General features: G+C 32.5%; 1 protein-coding gene and 2 long non-coding RNA genes across 3 annotated transcripts; 2 read left to right on the top strand and 1 right to left on the bottom strand.

Annotated features, from left to right (window-relative positions):
* Positions 1-1,151: 1,151 nt before the first annotated feature.
* LOC103489649 (LOB domain-containing protein 4-like) lies at positions 1,152-3,991 on the top strand. The gene is made up of 2 exons (XM_008448902.3): positions 1,152-1,542; positions 3,599-3,991. Exons 1-2 carry the CDS (start codon positions 1,342-1,344, stop codon positions 3,878-3,880), a joined length of 483 nt encoding a protein of 160 aa, XP_008447124.1. The 5' UTR covers positions 1,152-1,341; the 3' UTR covers positions 3,881-3,991.
* A 3,541-nt stretch (positions 3,992-7,532) lies between these two features.
* Positions 7,533-20,736, bottom strand: LOC107990866 (uncharacterized). Its single transcript, XR_007821787.1, has 8 exons — positions 20,572-20,736; positions 11,103-11,468; positions 10,813-11,028; positions 10,444-10,726; positions 9,950-10,366; positions 9,408-9,565; positions 8,269-8,325; positions 7,533-7,866 (listed from the first exon to the last, which is right to left on the bottom strand). It is a non-coding gene; the product is annotated as an uncharacterized LOC107990866 (long non-coding RNA).
* Positions 16,240-17,167, top strand: LOC127149925 (uncharacterized). Its single transcript, XR_007821791.1, has 3 exons — positions 16,240-16,278; positions 16,843-16,881; positions 17,060-17,167. It is a non-coding gene; the product is annotated as an uncharacterized LOC127149925 (long non-coding RNA).
* Positions 20,737-25,478: the final 4,742 nt, after the last annotated feature.

The following is a 25,478-nucleotide window of genomic DNA, read 5'->3' as shown; positions in this document are numbered from 1 at the left end:
CTTGACTAATTATAACATCAAACATAAAGTGTGGTTGAAATTTTTGAATTTGTCAACAATTACTACAAATGATCACATGGAAGTGACAACAAATTATGGCCCCAACTAAACACTTTAATTCTCTTTTTTTCCCCTTATGTATATAGTTAGTTACGTTATTATCCTATAACCCAATATGAAAGTCAAATTATTTAATGCGCGCTCAAATATATATATATATATATATATATATATATTCTTCTTCCATCCAATTAATTAAAAATATTATAAATCCAAAAAAAAAAAAAAATATATATATATATATATATATATATATATATATATATATATATATGAGATCTATGTATTAAACCTAGCAGAATATACCCTTCAAAAGTTTTATCATTTGACTTTTTAAATTTACGTGTTCTATAACCTATAAAATCTTGTTTAGAGTTCTTTTTCCACACACATCTTATTTACTTTTTAAAAAATAGATACCTGAAAATATAACATACAATAAAATTACCTGGAAGCAACAAAGTTTAAAGCAACAGTAGAAAAGTTGTAATTTGTAAAACATAGAAAAATTGATAGTATAACCAAAAGATAAACAAGATTTCTTAAAAGTATGATTATTCCTTTCAAGCTGAAAACGAAAATGACAATTTAAACCATGGAAAATATATAATGGTTTTTCTTAGGAAGAAATCATCAGGCAAAGAGGCTATTTAATTATGGGTGTGAACCACTATTTACTGATCAAACTTTATTCATTATATTTTATTGTTATGGTGTTATTTCTATAGCAAAATTGGAAAAACACAAAAATGATAGAGAATGACATAGTGAGGAATGAGAATTTGATTGAATATATATTCAAATATGGAGATAATATAAATGAACCCCATATGAAAAATTGATAAAGCACGAAAAGTAATAATTAGAGTTGAAAACGAAAAGGTGAAATAATTAATTGGGATATAATCTGAATGAAATTGAAAGGGGGGGTTGGTTTGGTTGGTAAGTAAATAATGAAAATTTCCAATAATGTAGAGGCAAAATCTTGGTAGTATTCTTGGATATATGGTGGGTCCCTTTGAAAGATTTTGATATTCAATTTCTACTCTATTTAATTCAATTCATGCCACCTGATCCTTCCTCTCTAGCTGACTCATTTTTTCTTAATTTTGCCTTTTAATTTTCCCCCCAATACTTAAACAAAATTCACTTCTTTCTTTGAGTTTCAGTTTAATTCTTCATGTGGGTTTTACTCGCACAATATATTAGTACAGTTAATTAGCAAGCTAAGATCAATTTCAGAAGATAGTAATATTATTATAGTACTGATCATCAAATTAAATGGCATCGTCGGAGATGATGATGAGTGGGAGCTGCAAAAAGGGGAATGGTGCAGCCGCGCCGTGCGCTGCCTGCAAGCTTTTGCGGCGGCGGTGTGCTCACGACTGTGTGTTTGCTCCTTATTTTCCGGCGGATCATCCCCACAAATTCTCCAGTGTTCACAAAGTCTTTGGTGCTAGTAATGTCAGCAAATTGTTGCAGGTTCATTCCAATGATCTCCTTTCTCTCTTTTATTCTGAGTAGGACAAAAATGATTTTTAACTATTGGAAAATCACTTAATTTAACCCATCAAGAATACGAGGATATCCTCATTAATTACCCTAAAAATGGTATTGCGATCTCTACTCATTTTCTCCTATATATTGAAAATAACTATGTTAGAAAATTAGGGAAAGTTTTTTTAGTACTGCTGCAATATCTATTTTTCCACCTCTCTTCTCATCGGATTCTATATCATTTCTAGTGGGGTGAGAATTTAATGATAGGAGTAATATGTGAATTGTTTTATTGTATTGAAATTTTTTTTTAAAAACGAGTGAGATAATTATCTAATGTGTAGTTAATATTGAATTATGATCCAATCCAATATTTGCGTTAGAGAGTTTAAATCATTAGTCATGAATTTTGAGAATTTTTTTTTCTTTTGTCTATTTTTGTGGCTACCTAAAACTATGTAATTAATTTCATTTTGGTATCTAATCTAATAGCTGCTAAATTTAAAATTTGTAAAAACTACTTCATCATGTAGATATTATACATCTAAATTTTATGCCTAATAGAATTCAACAGTTCTAACTTTTTTTTTTTTTTTTTGTCTAGTCCCTAATTTAGGGGCTAAAATTTGAATTTTGGAAATTGAAGGATTAAGAAAACTTATAATTTAATATAAAATATAAATTGTTTTGGCCAACCCAGTATAACGTGTCTTTTAGTAATGGAGTTCTTTCTCTACTTTTAAAAAGCAAGAGAAGGCTATCTTTTGCAAATTCTTCTACATCTCACATGTAAGAAAGAAAAGGGTTTGTTTTAGGTGTCCGGATTAGAGACGAATAATTTAAAAGGATTGCATGTTAAATTTTAATAAATGTTAAAAAAGAAAAAAAAAAAAAAGATGCTCTATTATGCTTGCTTATTCAGAGTGGAATTAATAAATCTATGTTTTTAGCTAGGTACTTTATCATTTTATTTGGTTTTTTTTTTTTTTAATTTTGAAATGTTTTCTTTAAAAAAGAAAAAACAAACAAAATTGGTCTCAAACTTTTGGTCGTGTGGGAATTGTTACAAGTGAGCACTCCAATAAAATGTAATTTATTTGAATTTACACTTTTTTGTTGTTGTGTGTTGTGTTGTTGGTTTTGGCGTGGGGTTAATAGAATGATAGAGATGTTTCGTCTAATAGGTGTGGCGGGAAACTTTTAACAAATCTAATATATACTTTTTAATCACTAACTATTGGCGTAATGCTGACGTTTTAATCATTTCTACAGTGAATGGAGGCTTAAACGTCATGTCGTCCATCTTTTCCATCTCCCCAGCTACACCGACAACGCCCTTTTAACCTTCTTCGTTTTTTAAGTCCAAAGTTATATATAAATATACATATATAGAAACATTTTTATACCAATCATCCATGTTCTATTTATTTGTAGTTGCTTAAATAATTAATGACACCCTTCAAAAATAAATGAAAGTTAACTCGTCAACAAGCACTTTGGGTTTTAACCTCTCTTCTAACCCTAATCAGATGGCCATCTTCATTTTCCTTTACTCCATTGCAGTATTTCGTGGGAGAAGTACAACAACGTTGTTGAAGAGGGAAGAAAACTTAAATTATGATAGATGTGGCCATCCTATTAGGGATATATAACTATTTCTGTGGCCAGAGAGAGATTAACGGATATAATGTAATATATAAATGTGGTGAGTGCGCTTTGACGTAAATATAAGGTTAGTTATCATTTATCTTTTTAGGATGGGTCATTGATCATTGATCATTTGAGGGACATTTGTACAAAAATTTCTCAAAACAACCTTGTTCTCTTTTATGTATTATATATTTAGGTGTAATGGATAAGTAAGAGTATACGAGAATTTGAACCTCTCGTGTTTAGAAAATGAGGACATGTGAAGTTCTTCGTCTCAATAATTATTTGTTTATTTTATTTTTTTACTTTTCTAGAAGCCTTGAATTATAGTTTAGAGAGTTTCCAGAATTGATATATGACAATTTTGTGATGGGCATGTTGAATAATCCAGGAGTTGCCAGAGCAGCAACGGAGCGATGCAGTAAGTTCGATGGTATATGAGGCAAATGCAAGGATTCGAGATCCGGTGTACGGATGCGTGGGAACAATATCATGTCTACAACAGCAAGTGGATGCATTGCAGCAACAACTAGCAATAACACAGGCCCAACTGGTTCAATTGAAAATGGGGCAATTTACAACAACATCACAATCATCATCTAGTACAGATGACTTCCTTTCTCCTCCGCCCAATATCAATGTGGCCGCATCCTCATCATTATGGTCCTGCTAGTAATTTCGTTCGTTTTGGCCCATTTTAATTATGACTATACTTTTACTTATTTATTGAAAAAACATATCTTGTTTTTTTTTCTAAATTTTACTAATAGCTTTTATTTGGCTACTAAGGGTGTCAATTTTTTTTCCTTCGTTTCTATTTTCTATTTCTCCTTTCCTACTTTTTAAGTACAAGAAACATGAATATATTTAATAATTATTATTGTTTTCAGTTGTTAAAAACAAAATAAATAGAAGCATAAAAACGTGTTATTTGACAACTATTTCTTCTTCTTCTTTTTTATTTTTATTTTGTAATAATATAATTTAAAAAGATGTCATACATCAGCGGAGACAGAAATGAAATTATCAAAATTTTATATAATCTATTACAAATAAGTCTCCGATTCACAATTGAAAACAATAACAAAATTGTATCTATCCTTCAAATGTTATCCAAATTTGATCAACAAAGTTATCTTTCATCAAGTGCCATTTAGAAATTATTTCAACTCGAAACAACGACAATGTCTTAAATTATTTCAACTCACATCTAAGTCAATCATATGACTATATGCAATTTGTATAGCAAACTTTGTGTATTTTCAATGATCATTGATTCATTGCTAAAATAATTGAATCGATTATCTTGACGATCATTCGATCTAATGTAATTGTGAAGCGTGCAACATGTTATTGTTGGAATGATAAACATGTTCTATTATTCAATAAAATTGTTATTGTTCTATTACTTAATATAGTTGTTATTGTATAAGTGATTTGTTCATTATATCCCTGAATTCAATAAATCGAGTCCCCATGTCTATAATATGTATACTTGAGCTTTATAAATTGACATAAAAGTGAATCAAGTTCAAGTTAATAGCATAAACGGTTTATACTATAAGAATGAGGTTGGACACCTTATTCTTGGGGACACTATGGATGTATCCCACTTTGTATTTGATACAAATGAAGTAACATGAAACGTTCATGTGGAAGACATGTTGATATGAAAACTCTAGGATTTGAAATTATAAACTCAATTGGTGAACTTGTTGGGTTTTATGTCATAAAACTCGTAATTTGTGAATGTTAAATATTTCTATTATTTAAGAAAGTTGTTGTAGTAGTATTGTTCAATAAGTTGTCAGCGTAAGAAAATTAGTTTTCATTGACAAAGTTTTAGTGGCACAAATTGTTTTTCTCGGTAAAAGATCATTTATAGAAACACATAAAAAATGTGTCACAAATTATTATTATTATTAACAATACATTTTTTATCTGCCTTTCTAAAAAAATTTGTAACAGTCGATAAGTATCAACAAATATTGAATACTTTTAGCAATAAACTAAATGTTAACATTTCTGAATCTAAATCAAAGAACATAATGCAAAACATAGCCAATAGAAAATACAAAGTGGAAACAAGTCATTTTGGTTAAGGGTAAATAAGAGGCATTTTGAGATGAATAATGCAATTGATGAAAGGTGATGCGAGAAGAAAATGCTTGCGTTAAGTGCTGAATGCATTGAAGCAAAGAGACTCGATAGGATTAATTAACAAAGAAGAAGATGAGGTTGATGCTAAGAACTAGGCGTTTGGGTAGTAACGCGAAGAGAAATACCTATGCCTAAGTGTGGTTGCAATAAGATGGACGTTCGTATGAGGTGACTGGACGACCCTTTGAGGGAAAGTAAATATTCTGTCGTTTCCCTATAAAAGAGTTAGGTGATAAAGAGTTGAGAATTTTAAGAAGATAAGTTTAGCGTTTCAAGGTAAATGCCTAATCTAAAGTGACAGTTGGCATCGTGTTGAACTTAGATTGGATGTATGACCTTATGAGTGATAGTTTGACACGTGTAAAGCGTGGAGATGACCCACCGATATGAAAGGTCACTATAAATATTAGAACCAACAATGCCAGAAGAAAAGGGAAAGAGATGCTAAACATTTTGATACTTGATTAAAAGAAAGTGTCGAGTGTTGAAAGGCCGATAAGGGAAATAACTAGGTGATAAGAGAAAGTCGAAAGCAAAAAGGGAAAAGAGTTGAGGCTAAGTATTTCCGTGAGTGATTTTATACTTAAATGAATATTTACAAATGAATTCTTGTGAATGGAAGAACTTTTTGTGTGTATTGAAAGTATTTCTTGTAATCTTACGCTTGATGTTTACTCTATGAGATTGTTACTAATGTAATGTTATGTGTTGAAAGTAAAGCTTTTGAGCTAACACTCCTTATTTATTAATTGTAATGATTGTGTGATGCGTGGTTTTGTATGACCAATCGCGAGACTTTGGTGGAAATTCTAGGTTTAATGCGAGATGTTGGTGGAAATGAATCCTGGGTCTAGGTAGGTAAACATTGGTGAAGTGAATCCAAGGTTTGAGCAAGGAATAAGTTGTGTTCTTAATAGCTAAATGCTAGTGGAAGTGCATCCAAGATCTAGGTGAGATTGAGTATTGTGAGACGCTGGTGAAAGTGAATTCCAGGTCTATCATGAGACGCTGGTGGAAGTGAATCCCAGGTCTAAGCGATAAGATGCTAGTGAAAGTAAAACTCAAGTCTAAGAAAAGAATGAGTACTACGAGACGCTGGTAAAAATTCCAAGTTTATCGCGAGACGTTGATGAAGTGAATCCCAAGTGTAGGCAATTAGATGAGGATGAGAGAATCCTAGGTCCTCTTGATGAGTGGTGAAAGTCTTTATATAATGAACGCGTGAAATTTATTGTGATTGTTGTGGTTTATAAATTGATGCGATGAGAATTTATGATTATGAAAATAAGATTGCTGTTATTATGAAAATAAGATTGTTATTATTATTGAAAATGTGGCATTCCATAAAAGGTATTTCCTAAACTCATCACTCCTAAGTCTTTGACTTACATTCTAAGTTTCCTCTCCCGAGGTTGTCAGGCATTGAAGCTAAGTAAAGAAAAAATTCTAGACATAGAAGCCAAGTAAAGGAGGGTAAGATGGGTTGTTATGTAAACTTGTGCGACAAGCAAGCAGTGTCATTCTATTTTGCATTTAAGGATTTCATAGGCAATACTCCTAAATATCGAGGGTTGCAGCTCAGTTTTGAAGAGAGGTCGCCGACTACATCACATTTTTTTGAGTCCCAAGACGATGAGTGGAAGAACTCAGCCAAGCATGAAGAGCCAACTAAATGTCTATGTTTTAAATCTTGTTGTAATCGTAAATTTTAAATTCCTTTTGTACTTGGATGTCAAGTGTTAAGTTAATAAAGAGAAGAAGTTATATTTATTCCATTGCATTGTTATTGGTGTTATCGCCTAGTAGTTAAAAAGTTAATTTGAGCAAAGTGTTGAGGACTAAGTGATGGAGCTAAGTCCAAAAGTTATCATTCCACTGTGGTAAATATCTCTATAGTCCAAAGTAAAATCTTTGTGATGAGACAAGTTTAAGAAGTCGTTTACTTACTAGGCGTTCAGAAAGTTATTTCAGGGTGAGATATGCTATGAGGGTCTAGATGGCATGCCCTCATCTGATTGCATGGAGTGGTAATTAGGCCAAAGTGTGACAAGATTTTATTAAGAGCAATCAAAACTACAATTACAAAAATCAACAAGATCAACAATAGGTAATTTATTAATCTAACTATATCATCGACCAAAACAGCAAGAAACTTAAAGTCACGCGTGCCAGAAGATGCCTCTGAAACTAAGACCCAAACTCGTTGAACAATCCATGTAAACAACCACCGACCGACTGTAGAACACCCAAACGTCGAAATCTGCCACCAAAACCCAAAAGAACTTGTCGACAAATGTCAAAACCACTGCCAGCGTTATATGCAACTGCTCGAAATGAACGCTGTCAAACTCACATCAACGTCGAACGTTGGTGCTCTCTCTTTACATTGGAACGCCGAAAAATGTAGGGCTACTCTCTTTCAGTTTTGTATGTTGTCGCCGAAGCTTCTCTCTCTTGGTTTTTTTAGCTGCTTCCCCCACTTCACATTCTCTCTTTTCCCTAAATAAGAGCCCCAAAAGAAGAAGAAGTAAGTAATTTCAAAACCCATTTTAATATAATTAAATAATTTATCATTTTTCTACAAATCTCCCTCATGACAAACTATTTAAGACATCAAACTGATTCTTCAAACACCCTATCATCTAGATTTAACCTTCAGCTCATCTAACAGGTATTTAAACCTATAAGTAGGAAGAACTTTGGTTAACATATTTGACAAATTCTCAATTGTATGAACTTTTACAAGTTCAAAATCTTTCTAAGCAATAACATTTCTGAGGTAATGAAATTTGACGTCAATATGCTTAGACTGTTCATGATGAGATGGATTCTTCACAAGATGAATAGCACTTTGGCTATCACAATGGATGATAGGAATAAAATCTTGTGATAACTACTCACCGACAATTCTTTTCAACCACACTGCTTCCTTCACTGCTTCACTAAGAGAAATATGTTCTGACTCATTGGTAGACAAAGCAACAGTTAGTTGTAGAGTAACTTTCCAACTGACAACATTACCATACAAACGAAAAATGTGACCTGATAACCTTTCATCAAGATCTATAGCATAATCTACACATGTAAGGCCTTCCAAAAGTGAGGATTTATCACAAATCCGGCTAAAACACAATGCCACTGGCACTACCATTCAAATATTGAAACACCCATTTAATTGCATTACAATGCTCCTTCCTAGGATTTGACATAAACCTACTTATCATACTCATATCATAACCCAAGTCAGGCCTAGTAAAAATCATCAGATACATACTACTTCTAACAACATTACAATAGGAAATATTAGACATCTCTAAACTTTCTTGTTAGTAATAGGACATTGAGATGAATAAATTCTAAATACATAAATTACCAAAATACTTAATAGTGCAAATAGCACAATATAATGCATATACCGTATACTTTTATTTAATGAATAAATATGTTTACACTTACCTTCACTGTTTTCCATATTGGTTGTTTTCTACTTGTTTGAATATTTTTATGAGATCGGAAGCTAATAATAGCCCTATTGCCATGAAATAACTACACGTTATAATGAAGTGAACTTTAAGACGAAAAACATCATATATAAAAGAAGCTTACATACGTGTCAATTACATATCTAATATCTACTCTTGATGTTGTTTGAAGTGAGTCAAGATAATAGACTGTTTCATCATATGCGTTAATGTCATAGGTGCCCAATGACCACAGCATAGAAAGAATACGAGTATATTGTTTTCATATAACTTAATTTCATAAAACTTGTTTTTCTACCTAAGTAACCCAAATAACCAAGATTCATACAAACCACTTTGTCTACGCTAAATCAAAAAAGTTGAACCCCTCCCCCCCCCTAAAGATTGTCTTAACATAATTCATAACCTAGCTTCTACAATTTTCCCAGATGATGAATATAAAGAAGAGGTTCAATTTAAAGAAGCAAATCACCTAAAAGTATGAGTCACGTGTTTGAATATCAATGGAAGAAGAAGCAATATACATTTTAATGAATTGATTAGTATTGTATTACCTACCTTGGATTAGATGGAGCCAGAACGAGTTGGTTTTTTTTTTAAATCATTAATCTACTGCACAGATTGCGAGCTCTAACTTCTTGGGTATTTGTCCAACAGATATAAGGGACGGGTCAACGAAGATGTAATTTGAAACATGATCTTGTGATTGCAAATACCTAAGAAAGATAGAAAAGTAAATAAACAAGTACTTATATAAAAAAACTAGAGTGGACAGATGAGTACTTATGCCATATATGCAACTAATGTCAAAGTCTTGACTTCTCGTATGTTACAAAAATCAATAATATATTCTCGAAGAACACAAGTCTTCCTACCGATACCAAACAATGAGAATGATAGTTGGTAACAAATCTTTGAATCTTTGTACATTACCTTTTCAGTAATTCTAAGTATTGTCTTCAAAGGTAGTGGTATGTTGATATTCAATTACAACTTCTTTTTCATTAGGAACCTAAGAAAGTCATAAATCCAACATTGCTAAACTTTATAAGACTTATAGAAACTCATGCATCAAATTTTGCTAAAATTTAACTAATTACCTCGATAGCATCCTCATGTTGATCATTCAAAATAATCACATCCACATTCACCTCCTCTTTAACCACCTTCGTTGTGACATTCATTTTCTCATTTTTCATATTTTTTTTTACATTGAATCACATATCCCAAACTTGGTCTGGACCAAGATCCATGTGCAGACGTCAGTGTAGATTGTGTTGGTAGTGAATATTCTCTAACTCTTGAACTCGCAAATGCAGCTTTTCATTCTCTTGACTAAGCTTCTCAATTCTTTCACTTCGTTTCTTTCAGTGTTTTGTTGTGTGGAAGTAAGTTGTTGGGGTGATAAACCCGCTAACTCCACGTACACATCTACTACTCTCTTTTGTACCCAAAGCTTGTATCAAAACATTGTTTGGAGATGACTATTTGTCAACACAAGTCCTTGAGATCTCATCCTAAAAATGCACAAAAATATAACTTAATTTCATAAAACTTCAAAACTTTAAAGAATGTAAAATTGTTATGTGCTTACTATATGATTCACTTCTTGGACATCTTCATTGTCGTATTGTTCCTTATTATCTACACGAGCCTTCTTCCACATGCTATTTTGGTCAAGATCACCTTATTCTAAAGGTATATTTTTTTACATTTCAACATATACATCCAATAACTTGATTAAGAAGCTTTTAAGACTAATTCAAACATAAACTACTTCTTGGCAATTCCTCTTGAAGATTAGCATAACTTATTCTTGAAAGTCAATGGTTATACTTATTTTTCTTTCGTCTCTCTTATTGAAGTTTTCTTTTGTCCTACACAAATATAACATTGTGTTGGGGTTTTATAAAGTTTCTTAACAAATATTTAATACCTAAAATATAAATAAATTCATTGATACCTTAAAAAGTGGGCATAGTCTAAATCTAACAAAAATTTTCCACTGTTTTTGGTTAATGTAAGAATACATGTCCAGTGGTCATCTCAAAAGTTTAGGTTCATTCCTGAATGGCAAGATATGCTTCTTCGTCAACCAATGCTTAAATTTATGGAATGTTGTCCTTGCAATCTTAAGATCAATGCTCTTTCTAGACCAACTATCGATTATAAATGCAGCCTGAGATTGGAGATTAGTTAGTGTAATATTGTCAATTAAAATAAACTTGTACAAAAAAACTTAAGCAAATTTACCTTAACTATGTTATAGATCTTTTCCTTCAATTCTGAAGGCATATTTGTTCATGATGCATAGTTAATGGGAATGTGGTAGTGTACACAGGACCCAATAAAAGAGTTTAGCTTCACCCTATTTTCTCCAATAGGTATGCCATCTTCGTTGTATTCTACCAATTTTCTCTCACCTTCATTCCGAACACGTGTCACATCGAACATGATCGCAAGTCCTCACTTTCTTTGTTTTTTAGGCTTTTCTATATTTTGTTCATCAGCTGATCTAACAACTAATCCATCAATCTCAGCTCCACCAACCTCCTTGTCTCGATCATCCCTTACTATCGTTGGCTCAATGTGTAAGGAGAATATCCTTTTAAAGCAATACTAAAAAAAAATTAAAATGTAGATTATATTAGGCATACTAGGCATATACAAAATCAAACATAGCATACATGTACATGTACATAATAAGTAGAAACCCACCCACAAATCATTATCATCCAAATCATTACTTCCATCTATATTTGGCATATCACTAGGTACTCCTTGACAATGTAAAATGATATCTCCAAGTTCATCGTCATTTGATTGATCTTCACAATCTCTCTATGGTGGAATAAGCACAATTGACCATTTAACATCACTTGGATCTTCAATGTAGAAAACTTGTCTTGCTTGGGTTGCCATTATAAATGAATCAGACTTGTGACCTATTCTTTCTAAATCAACTAAGACAAAACCAAGATCATCGATCTTCGTACCACTATTGTTCTCAACCCAATCGCATAAACACTTCAACATTGAACGTATTACATTTAAGTTCCCATATGTCTTGAATCACATTGTAAAAGGACATATCTCCAATGATGAGATTTTTATCTTTTGAACTAGACATTTGTATTATTTTTGCCACTAAACTAACTCCACTATTTTGAACACTTCGATTCTTATCATAAGACTTCATGTGACAGCGACATCCATTAATGACATAACTGTTATACTTAATGACAAATGGATGAGGGCCATGAGCAATCCATCTTAAGTTATCTGAAACTTCAACATTTTCCATCTGAATCTTAGATGCAACCTACCCTGATAAGTATCTTAACGTCATTACAAAGTTCATCATAAAAAATATCAGTAAGTTTAAAATTTCACCTAGTAAGTTTAAAATTTCACCTCTTCTCTTAACCAAGATATGAAAGTTCGATTGTGTACTTCTTAAATCCATTTTTGATGAAGAACCTTATTTGGATATTTTAATGGCAATAGCTCTACGTCTTTACTTCAACATTGAAACATTGTAATATATAGTTAAGTTTATGTCATAAAATTAAATAAAAATAGAAGACAAGATAATTGAAACTTTAACTTACTCTATATATAGTTGCACATCAATTATATTAGCCAAAACATACTGATGAGCTTAGTATAGAAGATCTTGTTTAGGTTTGAAAGAAAACTCCTGCAGACAATGGTCTATCAAATCTTGAATTGTCTAAAGATGCATCTAATTTGTCAATGCCTAGCCCAACAGAATCAACCTCAGATAAGAAGTCTGAACAAAACCCAATAGCTTCTTCTACTATATAACTTTCTGCAATACATCGCTTTGGACGATGTTTATTTCTCATATAGTTTTTTAGAACTTTCATGTATCTTTCGAAAGGATACATCCATCTTAGACATACAGACCCACAAGTTTTACTTCTCTAACAATGTGTACAGTGAGATGCATCATATGGTGAAAAATGGAGGAGGAAAATACTTCTCTAGCAAACACGTAGTCACCATAATATCTTCTTCCAACTTTTCCAGTTGTTGCACATCAACGACTTTATTACATACCAGATTGAAAAATATAGAAAATCGACGGATGGCATACCGAACTGTTTTGAGAGCACAAATCTTATCACAATAGGAAACAATTATTGTAAGAGCACGTGACAATCATGAGATTTTAAACCATTAAGTTTTAAATCAGTCGTCGACACAAGATTTTTAACATTGGAAAAAACCTTCAGGTACCTTTACTTATGACAATGTCTTCAAAACACAACGTTTCTCTTCCTTTGTAAGAGTATAACAAGCAGGAGGAATATATATTTTTTCCCCGTTGATAAAATCAAGCTCTGGTTGAATTTTTAAATGGACTAAATCACGTCTAACATTCAAATCATCCTTACTTTTTCTGGAAATATCAAGAAGCGTACCCAATATATTCATATAAACATTTTTTTCAATATGCATCACATCTAAACAATGTTAAACATGAAGATATTTCCAATATGGTAGCTTAAATAATGAAGACACTTTATTCCAACAACTCCTTGCATTTCCTTTCATATGCTGTTTTTTTGTCTTCATCTTTCCTCTTGGAAAGTCAAGGTCTTTTATTCTCAAATATATGGCTTCTCCAGACAAAGGTTCTGAAATTGTTTTAAGCTTCTTTTCACCATTAAATGACTTCTTTTGACACCAGTATGAGTGGTTGCATGCAAGAAATCTTCGATATCCAAGGTATGTCATTTTCATCTCATATTTTAATCTTATAAAGGATGTATTATCTCCACAAATTGGGCATGCCTTATACCCTTTCACATTACATCCACTAAGATTTTCATATGCAGGGAAATCATTTATTGTTCATAACAAAAACAACTATTAAATTGAACAATTCTTCTTCATTAGCATCATAACATTCAACAACACTTTCCTCTAAGAGTTTTAAATCCTCAATTAGTGGTGTTAAGTACGTGCTAATGTCATCCCCTAGTTTTCTTAGACCTGATATCAACATTGATAACATCATGAACTTTCTTTTCATGCACAACCATGGTGGAAAATTATAAATAACTATCATTACGGGTCAACAACTATATTTAGAACTCATTTCACCATGTGGGTTGATTCTATTAACTGACAATGCTAAACGAATATTCCTAGGTTCAGAACCAAAGTTTGGCCACTTCGAATCTACTAATTTCCAGGCTAGTCTGTAGGATGTCGTAGTTTTCCATCAACTACTTGCTCATTAGCATGTCGAATCAAATTTTTAGCATTGTCAATACTTCAAAACAATCTTTTGAAACGTGGAATTAGTGAAAAGTACCATAGAACTTTTTTAGGAATCTATTTTTTCCCTTCATTTGCATTATTAGAATACTTCCACCTTGATTCACCACCACTACAAGAAAAGATATCTACTATGACAGTTCATTTCATCCAAAATTAGAAGGAGGGAAGAAAAAACTGTCATAAAAGGTAAAAATGCGCGTTTTTGGCGGGAAAAGGCGGAATTTTTCGGATGTGAAGAATTTATGACAGTTTTTAACTGTCATAAATTTATGACAAATTTTAACTGTCATTGAATATAAATAATAAAATAATTTATTAATTTTTATTTCTCTATCTTACTTTACCCTTTCTCATCCCACGCGATTCTTCCTCTCTTTTTTTCAATTTTTTTCCTTCTCTTCTCTTCTCAATCTCACGTCACTTTCTTCCCTCTCTTCTTTGAACAGTTGCCGCACCACAATCGCCGTCGTCCCTCGTGCCCAGCTCATGCCCATTCGTCGTCAAATAGTCATTCGGGCTAGTTTTTTTCTTCGACCACCGTTGTGCTCACCACCACTGTTGGGTAAGTTCTTTTTTTCTTTGGGCCACTCTTCTTTCTTCAATTTGCCTCAACCTCTCTGATTTGCGTCAACCTCTCTTAGTGTCTTAACCTTTGTTTGATTAATTTCTTAAGACAAACACTCCCACGCTCGCAATCGTTACTAAACCCTATGCTTCTTTTCAACTCTTGAATTAATTAAACCCACCAACTACAAGTGGAGTATGCATTTGCTACGATTTTCGTCTATTACTTTACTAATTGTCCATCAACGGATGCTAGTAGCAAATGGACAATGCCCTCACAGAAACTTCTATTTTCTCCTTGGTAGGTATTTCGGTCTTCCTACCCAACCCCACTTTTTTTTTTCATTTTAATTTCATTTCTCATCGTTATTCTCGATTTCAACCAGTCAACATTTGATATCGAGACCAACCTTTTCATTTAACCATTGTTTGTTTTGTTTACTCTATTTTTTAATGCCCACAACATGTTTGATGAAATGATTGAATGATGACATTGGTTTTTCTTTGGGTCGTTGGTCATTGATAACAGTCCACTAATCAGATTGTTTGAAATTTTAGCTTGTTTGGTTTTGGTTATTTAATATTTTCTATCAAATGGAGTGATACTAAAAAAGATGTGTAGAGGTTGAGTTTGATTGAACGCATGCCCTCCATGTTTTATTCGAGCTAATGTGTATAAAATGGCAAGACCTCTTTTAGGGTTGTTGAAGCCGTTGACCTTATAACTTCTTTGAAATTTTTTGGTTTACTCTTCGTTGTTGGCTGTCCGGTATCACCAAGTGTTAGTCTTTATTAATCCTATTAAAGTGTATATGTTTGATTCAGTCTTAGTTAATCTATAGATTGTGAGATGAGCATTAGAATCCACAGGTATGAGTATGTGTATAGCTTGTGCAATTACAAAGACCTTGTTGTTGGAAATGAAACTAAACACTGCTCACTATTCATATTCATCTCAATCTCATTTATAAACTATGACAAAGACAAACAAAAAGTCCAACAATGCATATCATCACATTGTCAAAACAAATTCAGATAATATTAAGCATTGATTGATGAAGCCCAACAATTAAAGATAACTATTTCCAAGGAGGACCAAAATGAAGCAAATTGGAAAAGAAAAAAAAAAAAGATCAAAGCAACTGTGGCTGTTTCATAGTGGATCACCTGGGCACTCACAAACTTGTCTGTGAAGTGCATCTTCAAGATATGTTTAAATGGATGTGCTATAGATTGTAATGTCAAGATATGTTAAACTTGAATATTATGTGATGACTTTTGACAAGATATGTTTAATTTTGGAATCGGGTTTTTAACATATTGAAATATGCAATTCTGCAAGTAGAGTTTTTGACTCATGTTGATTATATAACACTGTTGTATATTTCCATGATGTTTTATTACCACAAAACTTGTATGCATAAAGATTTTTTGTAATACACTGTTGTATATTTCAAATCAAAATTATATATGTTTTTTGTTCTTTTTTCTTGCAAAAAAGAGATATGTTGAGGCAGCCCGGATTAGAGAAAAATACCCAGACAGAATTTTGGTAAAATTTATGACTTTTCTTGTTTGTTATTCTATGTTTAATTTAGATTTTCTTGATCTTTTGTGTCATGAATTTGGGATTGGTTTACCTTAACTCTGTAATCTTTTAGTATATATGATTGTATGCGTTAGTGTTTATGTGAATGTATATTATGTCAAATGGGATTTTTCTCAACAGAACAAATAATTTCATGATTGCTATTAATGGCTTATGCTTATTGATTCTTATTCCTTATCTATTCCTATCATATTCCATTTATGAACACTGTTAAGTTAAGTTTGTGTGTTTGGTTGTTTTGTAAATTTTTTTGTTTATTTTTCTAAGCGAAAATTGTTTCTAGTGTATATTTCATTAAAACATTTAGTTGAAAGCTTTGGTTTCCTTAGCAATGCTCTTATTGTGTAATATCACAATTTAATTATTCTAGACAACAAAGAACCTAGCATGTGATCTCCTTCTCACATTTCTTCCCAAGATGGTCATTCATAGTTTTCAGTGCGGTGTTTTATTGCTGATGTTTTATGTTCTAATTTGCTCTTATTCATTTTGTCCTTGTATCTTTAGGAGCATGGGGTACATCTTACAGTGTCCTTGAGTTGTAAGGTGTGTAGTAGTGTGCTTTCTTTCAAACTCCTTCCACATGTCTGCAGTTTCAACTATTTTGCTCAAAACCACATCCTAAGTCTTCTCACTGCTTTTATTATTTCATATTTTCCATTTTTCTTGTTATCTTCATTGTGAAATTTGGACCCCAAATTGACTTTTGGCTTCAAAATTGCAGTCAAACTTTGCTATATTGGATGAGAAAACAAGAATAGTAACCAGCAGGAAGGCTGATAGACACTTTAAGGAGGAAATGCCAATATTATGTGCAGCACTTGAATGTGTTCCGGAGGTTTATATGTCTGTAAACAAAACCATTAGGTTGATTTCATGGGAATATTTTCCTTTCAACTTCTTATCTTTTTTTTTTTCTTATTCCTTTATACCAAACCCTACACCATTTCAATGGTTTCTTTTTGAAAGTGAACAAGTCAACATTGAATATGTTGCACATAGTGGAGCATTATGTTACTTATGTGTATGTTTCTCTTACATCTTCCTTCTTTTTCATCTTTTGATTTTCTAGTGATAAATATTAACTTTTCTATTTTTTTTTACTGATACTTTCAGCTATCCCAACTTGAAGAGTGTTAAAAAATTTATTTACAAGAGAGGATTTGGAAAACTCAACAAGCGAAGAACTGCTTTAACTGATAACTCCATGATCGAGCAAGTTTCAAACTGAAAATTATTGTTGTATTCTGTAGAAGTATAACTTTGTCCATAGCATTCAATCTTTTCTAACTGCTTGTTGGCTTTGTTTTTTCCAGACTCTCAAGAAGTTTAAAATTATTTGCGCTGAAGATCTCATCCATGAGATTATGACAGTGGGACCTCATTTTAAGGAGGCAAACAATTTCTTATGGCCCTTCAAGCTGAAAGCTCCTCTAGGTGGTTTGAAGAAGAAGAGAATATTAATTCTACGCAACTTGAGAAAGAGGAGGAGAAAAGAGCAAGGGAAAAAGTTATGCAAAAACTTGAACAAGATAAGGTTTCCTTTCTCCACCACTTTTTTCTTAGTTTTGTATTAACCAATAATGTATTTTATCGGAGTTAGATACATTTTGAAGGATATTTCATTTTCATTCTCATGATTTCCAAGGATTTATAGCTAAGCATCCTGAAGTTTTAATAATTAGTTGGTGTTTGTTTATTTTCTTACTCTGTCTTTCACAATGTGGTTCATATATGGTACTATAGGCAAGGAAGCCTTCAAGTTTGTTGTGTGGTAAGTGAAAATAATTTTTTTCCATGGTTATGATGTTGAGAGTTCTATACATATTTGTTTCTGGCTTTTAAATTTGAATCGTCTAAGTTTTATCGAAAATTTCCTCTTTTTTCTTTCACTTTTTCGTTCATATCCCGATCCTCCTCTCCCATACACTATATGGTTCGGCTCCATCTCCTTGTTGAAGGTCTAAAATTGTTCATTGAAGGTCAAAAATTGCTCATCGAAGGTCGAAAAGGTCAGAAATCCTTGCTGAAGGCCATCTTCTCACCGAGGTTTGACACCTAAATTTCTCCATTTTTAATTTTTTTTATTTATCTCTAAATTCGATCATAATAACCTTAATGGTTTTAGCCACAATGTTTTTCCCCGATTCTATTGTACTAGTGCATCTCTTCTATTCAATATAGAAGTTCCTTTCATTTCTCTATTCACCTTTCTTTTTGTCTCTTTTTGTCACTTGTCTCTCTACCAAACAATTTCCCCTCACAATATATTTTTCTTTTTGTCACTTTTCATTGTTCTATCATATTGTAGTGATCCAGAGGATAGACCAAGACCAAGGCCTATTTTAGCAAGGTTTGTCTAAATTTACATGTGTTTGGTAGCTTACGTTGTGTTTGATGAAATACCTCAGTGAAGCATTTGGATGATTTTTAACTGATTTTTGTTTGTTTGAATTAGAAAATCAAGGCCAAGGGAGATTTCAGAGTTATGTCTATTAGTATTGAACAAGATGGTTTTCATTTCACGTTTTTCCAATGCCATTTTTTTGAACTTTTCATTGTTCTATCATATTGTAGTGATCTAGATGATAGACTGAGAGCAAGGCCTATTTTAGCAAAGTTTGTCTAAGTTTATTCACTGATCTTTGGTAGCTTTGCTGATAATATTCTGGAAACTGTATTGATAAATAGTCTCTCCTTCACTTCAATGTTGCAGATTGAATTTGCTACTACAATTATTCTTGCCTTTGTAATAGAACACCAAAAGAAGTCTTTACAGCCACAGGAGTAAAGCCAACGTTGACTCCCAACTTGAATACCCTAGCTCTAGTTGAGGTGCTTTTCTTTTTTCATTATTAAGATGGAGAGAAACCCAGTTTATGCTTCTCTATTTTAAGTTTTAAGTGGCTTTGTTTATTCGGTTCCCCCAGTTTCAGTAGGAGATTCAATATACTTTGTGCTAGTGCATCGTTCGATCAATCTTTTTACTTTTAGCCATTGATATGCTTGTAGGTGTTTTAGTTTTGAGTTTTGTTAAGTATGTGGGCTGAATTTGTTGGAGTGTGTTGTTGAAGTGTGGTGTTGATCATGAAGTGTTGTTCATCTTGTTGAATCATTTTTTTTTCCTTTTCTTTTCTTATTAGGTTTTGCCACAATCCATTGGAGCAACGAAGCCATATTTACGCCAATTCATTGATGTATAGGTTTTTTTGTAGGTTTAGTAGGAAATTTTTTTGTTTAAATGTAGTTATTTAAATAGTTTGTTCATACCAAAACACATTTGTATCAACAATTAAAGCAATATTACAAGGTGTGTTTCTTTCTATTAAAGTGTTTACCGTTTTTCTATATGTGATTGTATTGGTTTGTAATGGTACATGTAATGGCAGGGCGACAAGAAATACAAGATTCAATAAAAAAGAGGGTTGTTGAAAACAGTGACTAAAAACACAACTATGACATTTAAATTGAAAAATAAAACTGTCATCGAAAAAGTTTTATTGACAGTTAATTAAAGTCATGGTAAGTAAAATGATGACAGTTAAAAAGTGTCATAAATGATAAATAATGACATTTAATATCAGTCATAGAATATTAACAATGACAGTTATCTTTCGTCATAAAATGTAAACTATGACAGTTATAAGCTGTCATAAAATATAAACAATGATAGTTATTAACTGTCATCGAAAATAAATAATGACAGTTATACTCTGTCATAAAATGTAAACTGTGATAGTTATTAACTGTCATCGTAACTAAATAATGACAATTATAATCAGTCATAAAAAAGTTTTTTCGTGATAGGTATTATATGTCATTGAAACCACATTTCGTGACAGTTTATACAACTGTCATAAAATACTTTCCATGACTGCCGCATCAATGACTGCAAAAAATTGTCACGAAAACCTTTAATGACAGCATTTAACTGTCATTGTAGGCCCTTTTTCTACTAGTGCACATTCATGACATTTAGTTGCATTATCATATTCTTTTCTACACAAACAACAATCTTTAAAGGCTGAATGAATCTTTACATAATTCATTCCTAATGTACCTAAAGTTTTCTTTGCTTCATACATTGATGTTGGGATCTTATTGGCAGTAGGCAAACTTTCCTTTAAAGTTTCCAAAAATCCACAATTCCACAACAAAACAAAAAATAGACATAAAATTTCATTTCATCCGAGAAAAAATTGAAGTAGGAGAAATTGAAGTTCTGAAGGTTTATACCTCTAAAAATGCTGCCAGCATGCTAACCAAGCCAATTTCAAAGCTGAAGCTCCAAAAATGCTTTGAGCTGGTAGGCTTTGACTTACTTGAAAAAAGGATGATAAAAATCAGAGAATAGAAGAATCAATAAACCCTAAAATGTTGGATTCAAGGTGGAGATTTGTGACAATTATGAATAATTCCAATATAAGAAATCGTTTTTTGTTATTGATTTTTTCTATGTAAACACCTCTATATAAAGGTGTATACCAAAATAACAGAAGACTTATCATCTCATACAAACAAAATGAAAACGAAGAAAGCAAAAGATTTATACTCATCTCAAGAGTTCGTCAAGAAAGTGATCCTCCTTGTGGATGTACCCATTTTTTGTCGAACCATATATATTGTGTTCATCTTCTTCTTCTCCTTTATCTTCAATATGTGTGTTCTCCTCTATTCAAAAAATAAAACTCCATTAAGAAACTAGGTTTTTGCAGAATAAGAGAAAAAGAGGTAAAAAGAGAAAGAAAGGTATTATCAATTTAATTTTCTTATCTTTCTCGTTTTAACCTTTCACGCAGATGAAGATTAAAGCAAATTAGGGAGATTCTTTCATGTGTACATGACCAATAGGTGAAAGACATGTTTTCTTCTCTCTAGTTATTTTTCATTTTGTTTTCGGCCTACAATAAAAGTAAAAGCTCAACAAATTGGTATGAGAGTGAATCTTGGAGGATTAAAGAACAGAAGCAAACCCGAGATTGGTAGTGGCAAAAGTAGAAACTAAGCAGTTCAATGGAGAGGGAGATTTTTCTCTATGGAAGGAAAAAATTAAAGCTTTGCTAGGTCAGCAAAGGCTCATAAAGCCCTTTTAGATGCTTTAGAATTTCCAACAACACTCACAACATCACAAAGAGAAGACATGGAGTTAAATGTCTATGGTACACTAATCCTAAATTTAGGTGACAGTGTTATAAGGTAAGTAATAGAAGAAGATACAACATACAAAATCTCGAAAAAAATTAGAAAGTTTGTATGCTACTAAAGATCTCACTAATAAAATGTACCTAAGGGAGAAATTCTTTACATACAAGATGGATCCTTAAAAAACTTTGGTGGATAACATAGATGAGTTCAAGAAGATTGTTTCAAAATTTAAGAGTCTTGAGGACAAGCTCAGTGATGAAAATGGAGCTTATGTTCTCCTAAATTCTCTACCCGAATTTTACAAAAAGGTAAAAAATACACTCAGATGTGGTAGAGACTCAGTAAAAACATATGCAATTATATCATAACAAGAGAATTAGAATTTCAGTCATCCCAAAAAGACCTTCATAGTGGAGATGGTTTATTTGTCAAAGATAGACCTCAATCTAATCAGTGATAAAATAGTAGCAAGCCTCTTTCAAATGATGAAAAGAAGGTGAAACAGAAGAAGAAATGTAAATATTGCAAGAAGAATGGGGCATCTAATCCAAGATTATTTTTTCCTTAAGAAAAAGAATCAAGAGAAAGAAAAATGTTCAAAAAGGAAAGCAATCTACCTCTATAGTAAAAAGCTCCTTTATCTATATTGATACCTTTGAATCAACCCAAGGCCAAGCCAATCATGTTACCTCATTTGGTAAACATGATTGGGTTCTAGACTCTGGGTGCACCTACCAAATGACACATTTTAAAGCTTGGTTCAACACATATAAAGAAATAAGTGGAGAGTCAGTTTTCATAAGGAACAATGAAACTTGTAACATTGCTGGAATTGGATCAATCACTATGAAATTAAAAGATGAGATTGTGAAACTTTTTAGAAATGTTAGACATGTTCCCCACTTTAAAAGAAATCTTATTTTCCTAGGAATACTAAACTCTTTGGGTTGTAAATACAAGGGAAAAGGTGGAGTCTTTGAGATTCTAAAAGGCTCTAGAATAGTCTTCCTTGAAGAAAATGTAAATGATCTTTTTATAATCAAAGGGGTTAAAATGTTAAAAGAAGTTAATGTTGTTTCTGCTCTAAATCTAACTACAGCTGAACTTTGGCAAAAAAGACTGTCTCACATTAGCCAAAAAGGGCTTGAGGCTCTATCCAAACAGGGCGTCCTACCTCACGAAATCATTAACAAACTGTCTTTTTGTGAACATTGTGTGCTAGGAAAGGCAAGGAAACAAAGTTTCACCAAAGCACAACGACTAAATGAATCTTAGACAACATCCATTCAGATTCATGGGGTCCAACATCAACTCCAAGCCTAAGTGGCTCAAGGTATATCGTATCCTTTACTTATGATTTTTCTAGAAAAAACTGGATTTATTTTTTAAAAACTAAAGATCAAGTTTTTGAAAATTTTAAAGAATGAAAATTAATGATAGAAAAACAAACAGATAAAGAGAATAAATATCAATATTTAAAAACTGGCAATTAAACCTCTCTTATTCTTGACACTTATAAACTGTCAAGTAAACCTCTCTTATTTTTTACACTGGATTAGTTGACACATTGAAAAGCGTCAAGTAAACCAATACTTGACAGTTAAAAAGCGTCAAATAAACTCAGTTTTGTAGTAGTGATCTTAGAACTAACAATGGTTTGGAGCTTTGTGGAGAGGTTTTCAATGTTTTCGTTGAGAAAATGGTATCACAAGACATAAGACTGTGAGATACACACCTCAACAAAATGAGGTGTCAAAAAGACTCAACAAAACAATCATGGAAAGAGTAAGATGCCTACTGTCTGATGTTATCCTAGAAGAAAAATTTTGGGTTGAAGTTGCTACCTTTGCTATGTACACACTAAACAGAAGCCCTCATACCACTTTAGGGTTCTTGACGTCTGAGGAGAAATGATCCAAACACCCACCAAATCTAAATGATCTCAAGGTGTTTGAATGTGTAGAGCATGTTCATCAAAACGAAGGGAAACTAAGGGCAAGAGCTACTAAATGCATGTTCGTTGCCATCTTAGAATGGGTCAAGGGTTTCAAGATGTAGCACCACACTGGCAAGAAGTTCATAATCAGTAGGGATGCTCATTTCAAAGAAAATGAGATGTTTATGTAAGGGAAAGGTAAACTTGATGAAAATCCTAAAGCCACAAAAACCTAGTGGAGAATACTAGAATCATAAGGAAGAGTAATTGGGAAGAGTAATCGTTATGTGTGTGGGTGGGTGCTTGCGCGTGCTGCATGTGTGTGTGCATACATGTGTGTGTGTGGATAGAAGTTATGAATGAAGAAATGAATTCACTAAATGTGTGTGGATAGAAGTGTGTGTGCGGATAGAAGTTATGAATGAAGAAATGAATTCACTAAATGTGAATAATACCTGGACCCTATCTTCTCTACCTAAAGGATGTAGATGAATAGCATCAAAGTGGATCTATAAACTCAAGGAGGGAATTATAAAAGATTCACAGCCTATAGGTACAAGGCAAGGTTGGTAGCAAAGGATTTCACTTAGAGAAAAGGTATGGACTATTATGAAATTTTCTCTCCTGTTGTTAAACAGACTTATATTAGACTTCTTCTATCCCGAATTGCCCAAAACAACCTTGAGTTGGACCAAATTGATGGTTTTGAGGCAAGGAAAGAAATATCTCTATTGCTTACTATAGAAGTCAATCTATGGGTTAAAGCGAACCTACGTGCTGGTATAAAAGATTTAATGACTTTATAACTGGTTTGGATTTTCTAAGAAGCTCATTTGATATGAGTGTCTACATAAAACTCAACAAACTATATGGAAAATGTCTACTTGTTACTCTATGTTGATGACAAGCTCCTTGCAGAAAGCTCTAAAGATGACTTAGTTCATGTCAAAGATCTTTTGAGTAAAGAATTTGACATGAAAGACATGGGGGAATCAAGGAATATCCTAAGGGTTGACATCACTAGAGATAGAGACCAATCTATACTAACTAGCAGTCAATCAACCTATTGTGAAAAGGTAATCAGGAGGCTTAACCTAACACATGTCAGACCTGTAACTCTCCTTATCGAACAACACTTTAAACTACCAACTGCAAATTCTCATAATGATACTAACACAGAACACAAACAACAAATGGAGAATGTGCCCTATAGTCAAGTTGTGGGAAGTCTAATATACCTAATGATCTCTACAAGACCTGACTTATCTTATTCAGTAAGCCTAGTTAATAGATACAAGGTTAATCCTGAGAATACGAGGCATTGGGAAGCAACCAGATGGATACTAAGATATCTAATCTAGTATAAGTATGCTAAACTAATCTACCAGAAGGTCGCAGAATTAGGCTCATAACTAATTGGCTATGTGAATTCTAACTTTGCTGGTGACAGTGATAAGAGAAGAAACCTAACAAGGTATGTCTTTCTCTATGACCCTAATATAATCAGTTGGAAAGCAACCCTACAATGATATATTGTTGCCCTCTCAACCATAGAAGTAGAAAGAAGAACTGTGGCTTAAAGGATTGATGGACTTTAGAATCAAACAGTCAATTGTAAAAAATTACTGTGGTAACCAAAGCACCATACATCTATCTAAAAATTCAAAATTCCACAATAGAACAAAAAATATAGACATAAAATTTCATTTCATCCGAGAAAAAAATTGAAGAAAGAGAAATTGAAATTCTAAAGGTTCATACCTCTGAAAACGCTGTTGATATGCTGACCAAGCCCGTTTTAAAGCTAAAGCTCCAAAAATGCTTTGAGTGGTAGACTTTGACTTACTGGAAAAAGGATGATGAAAGTCAGAGAATAGAAGGATCACTAGACCCTAAAATGTTGGATTCAAGGTGGAGATTTGTAACAATTATGAATTTCAACATAAGAAGTTATTTTTTGTTACTTATTTTTTTTCATGTAAACACCTCTATATAAAGGTGTATAACAAAATAACAGAAGACCTTTTATCATCTCATCCAAACAAAAACATAAAAAAAAAAA

The sequence above is a fragment of the Cucumis melo genome, chromosome 1 (assembly GCF_025177605.1).
Source record: "Cucumis melo cultivar AY chromosome 1, USDA_Cmelo_AY_1.0, whole genome shotgun sequence".
Taxonomy (NCBI): Eukaryota; Viridiplantae; Streptophyta; class Magnoliopsida; order Cucurbitales; family Cucurbitaceae; genus Cucumis; species Cucumis melo.
Note: the sequence above shows the minus strand (reverse complement) of the source record. Positions and strands in the feature narration are given on the sequence as shown.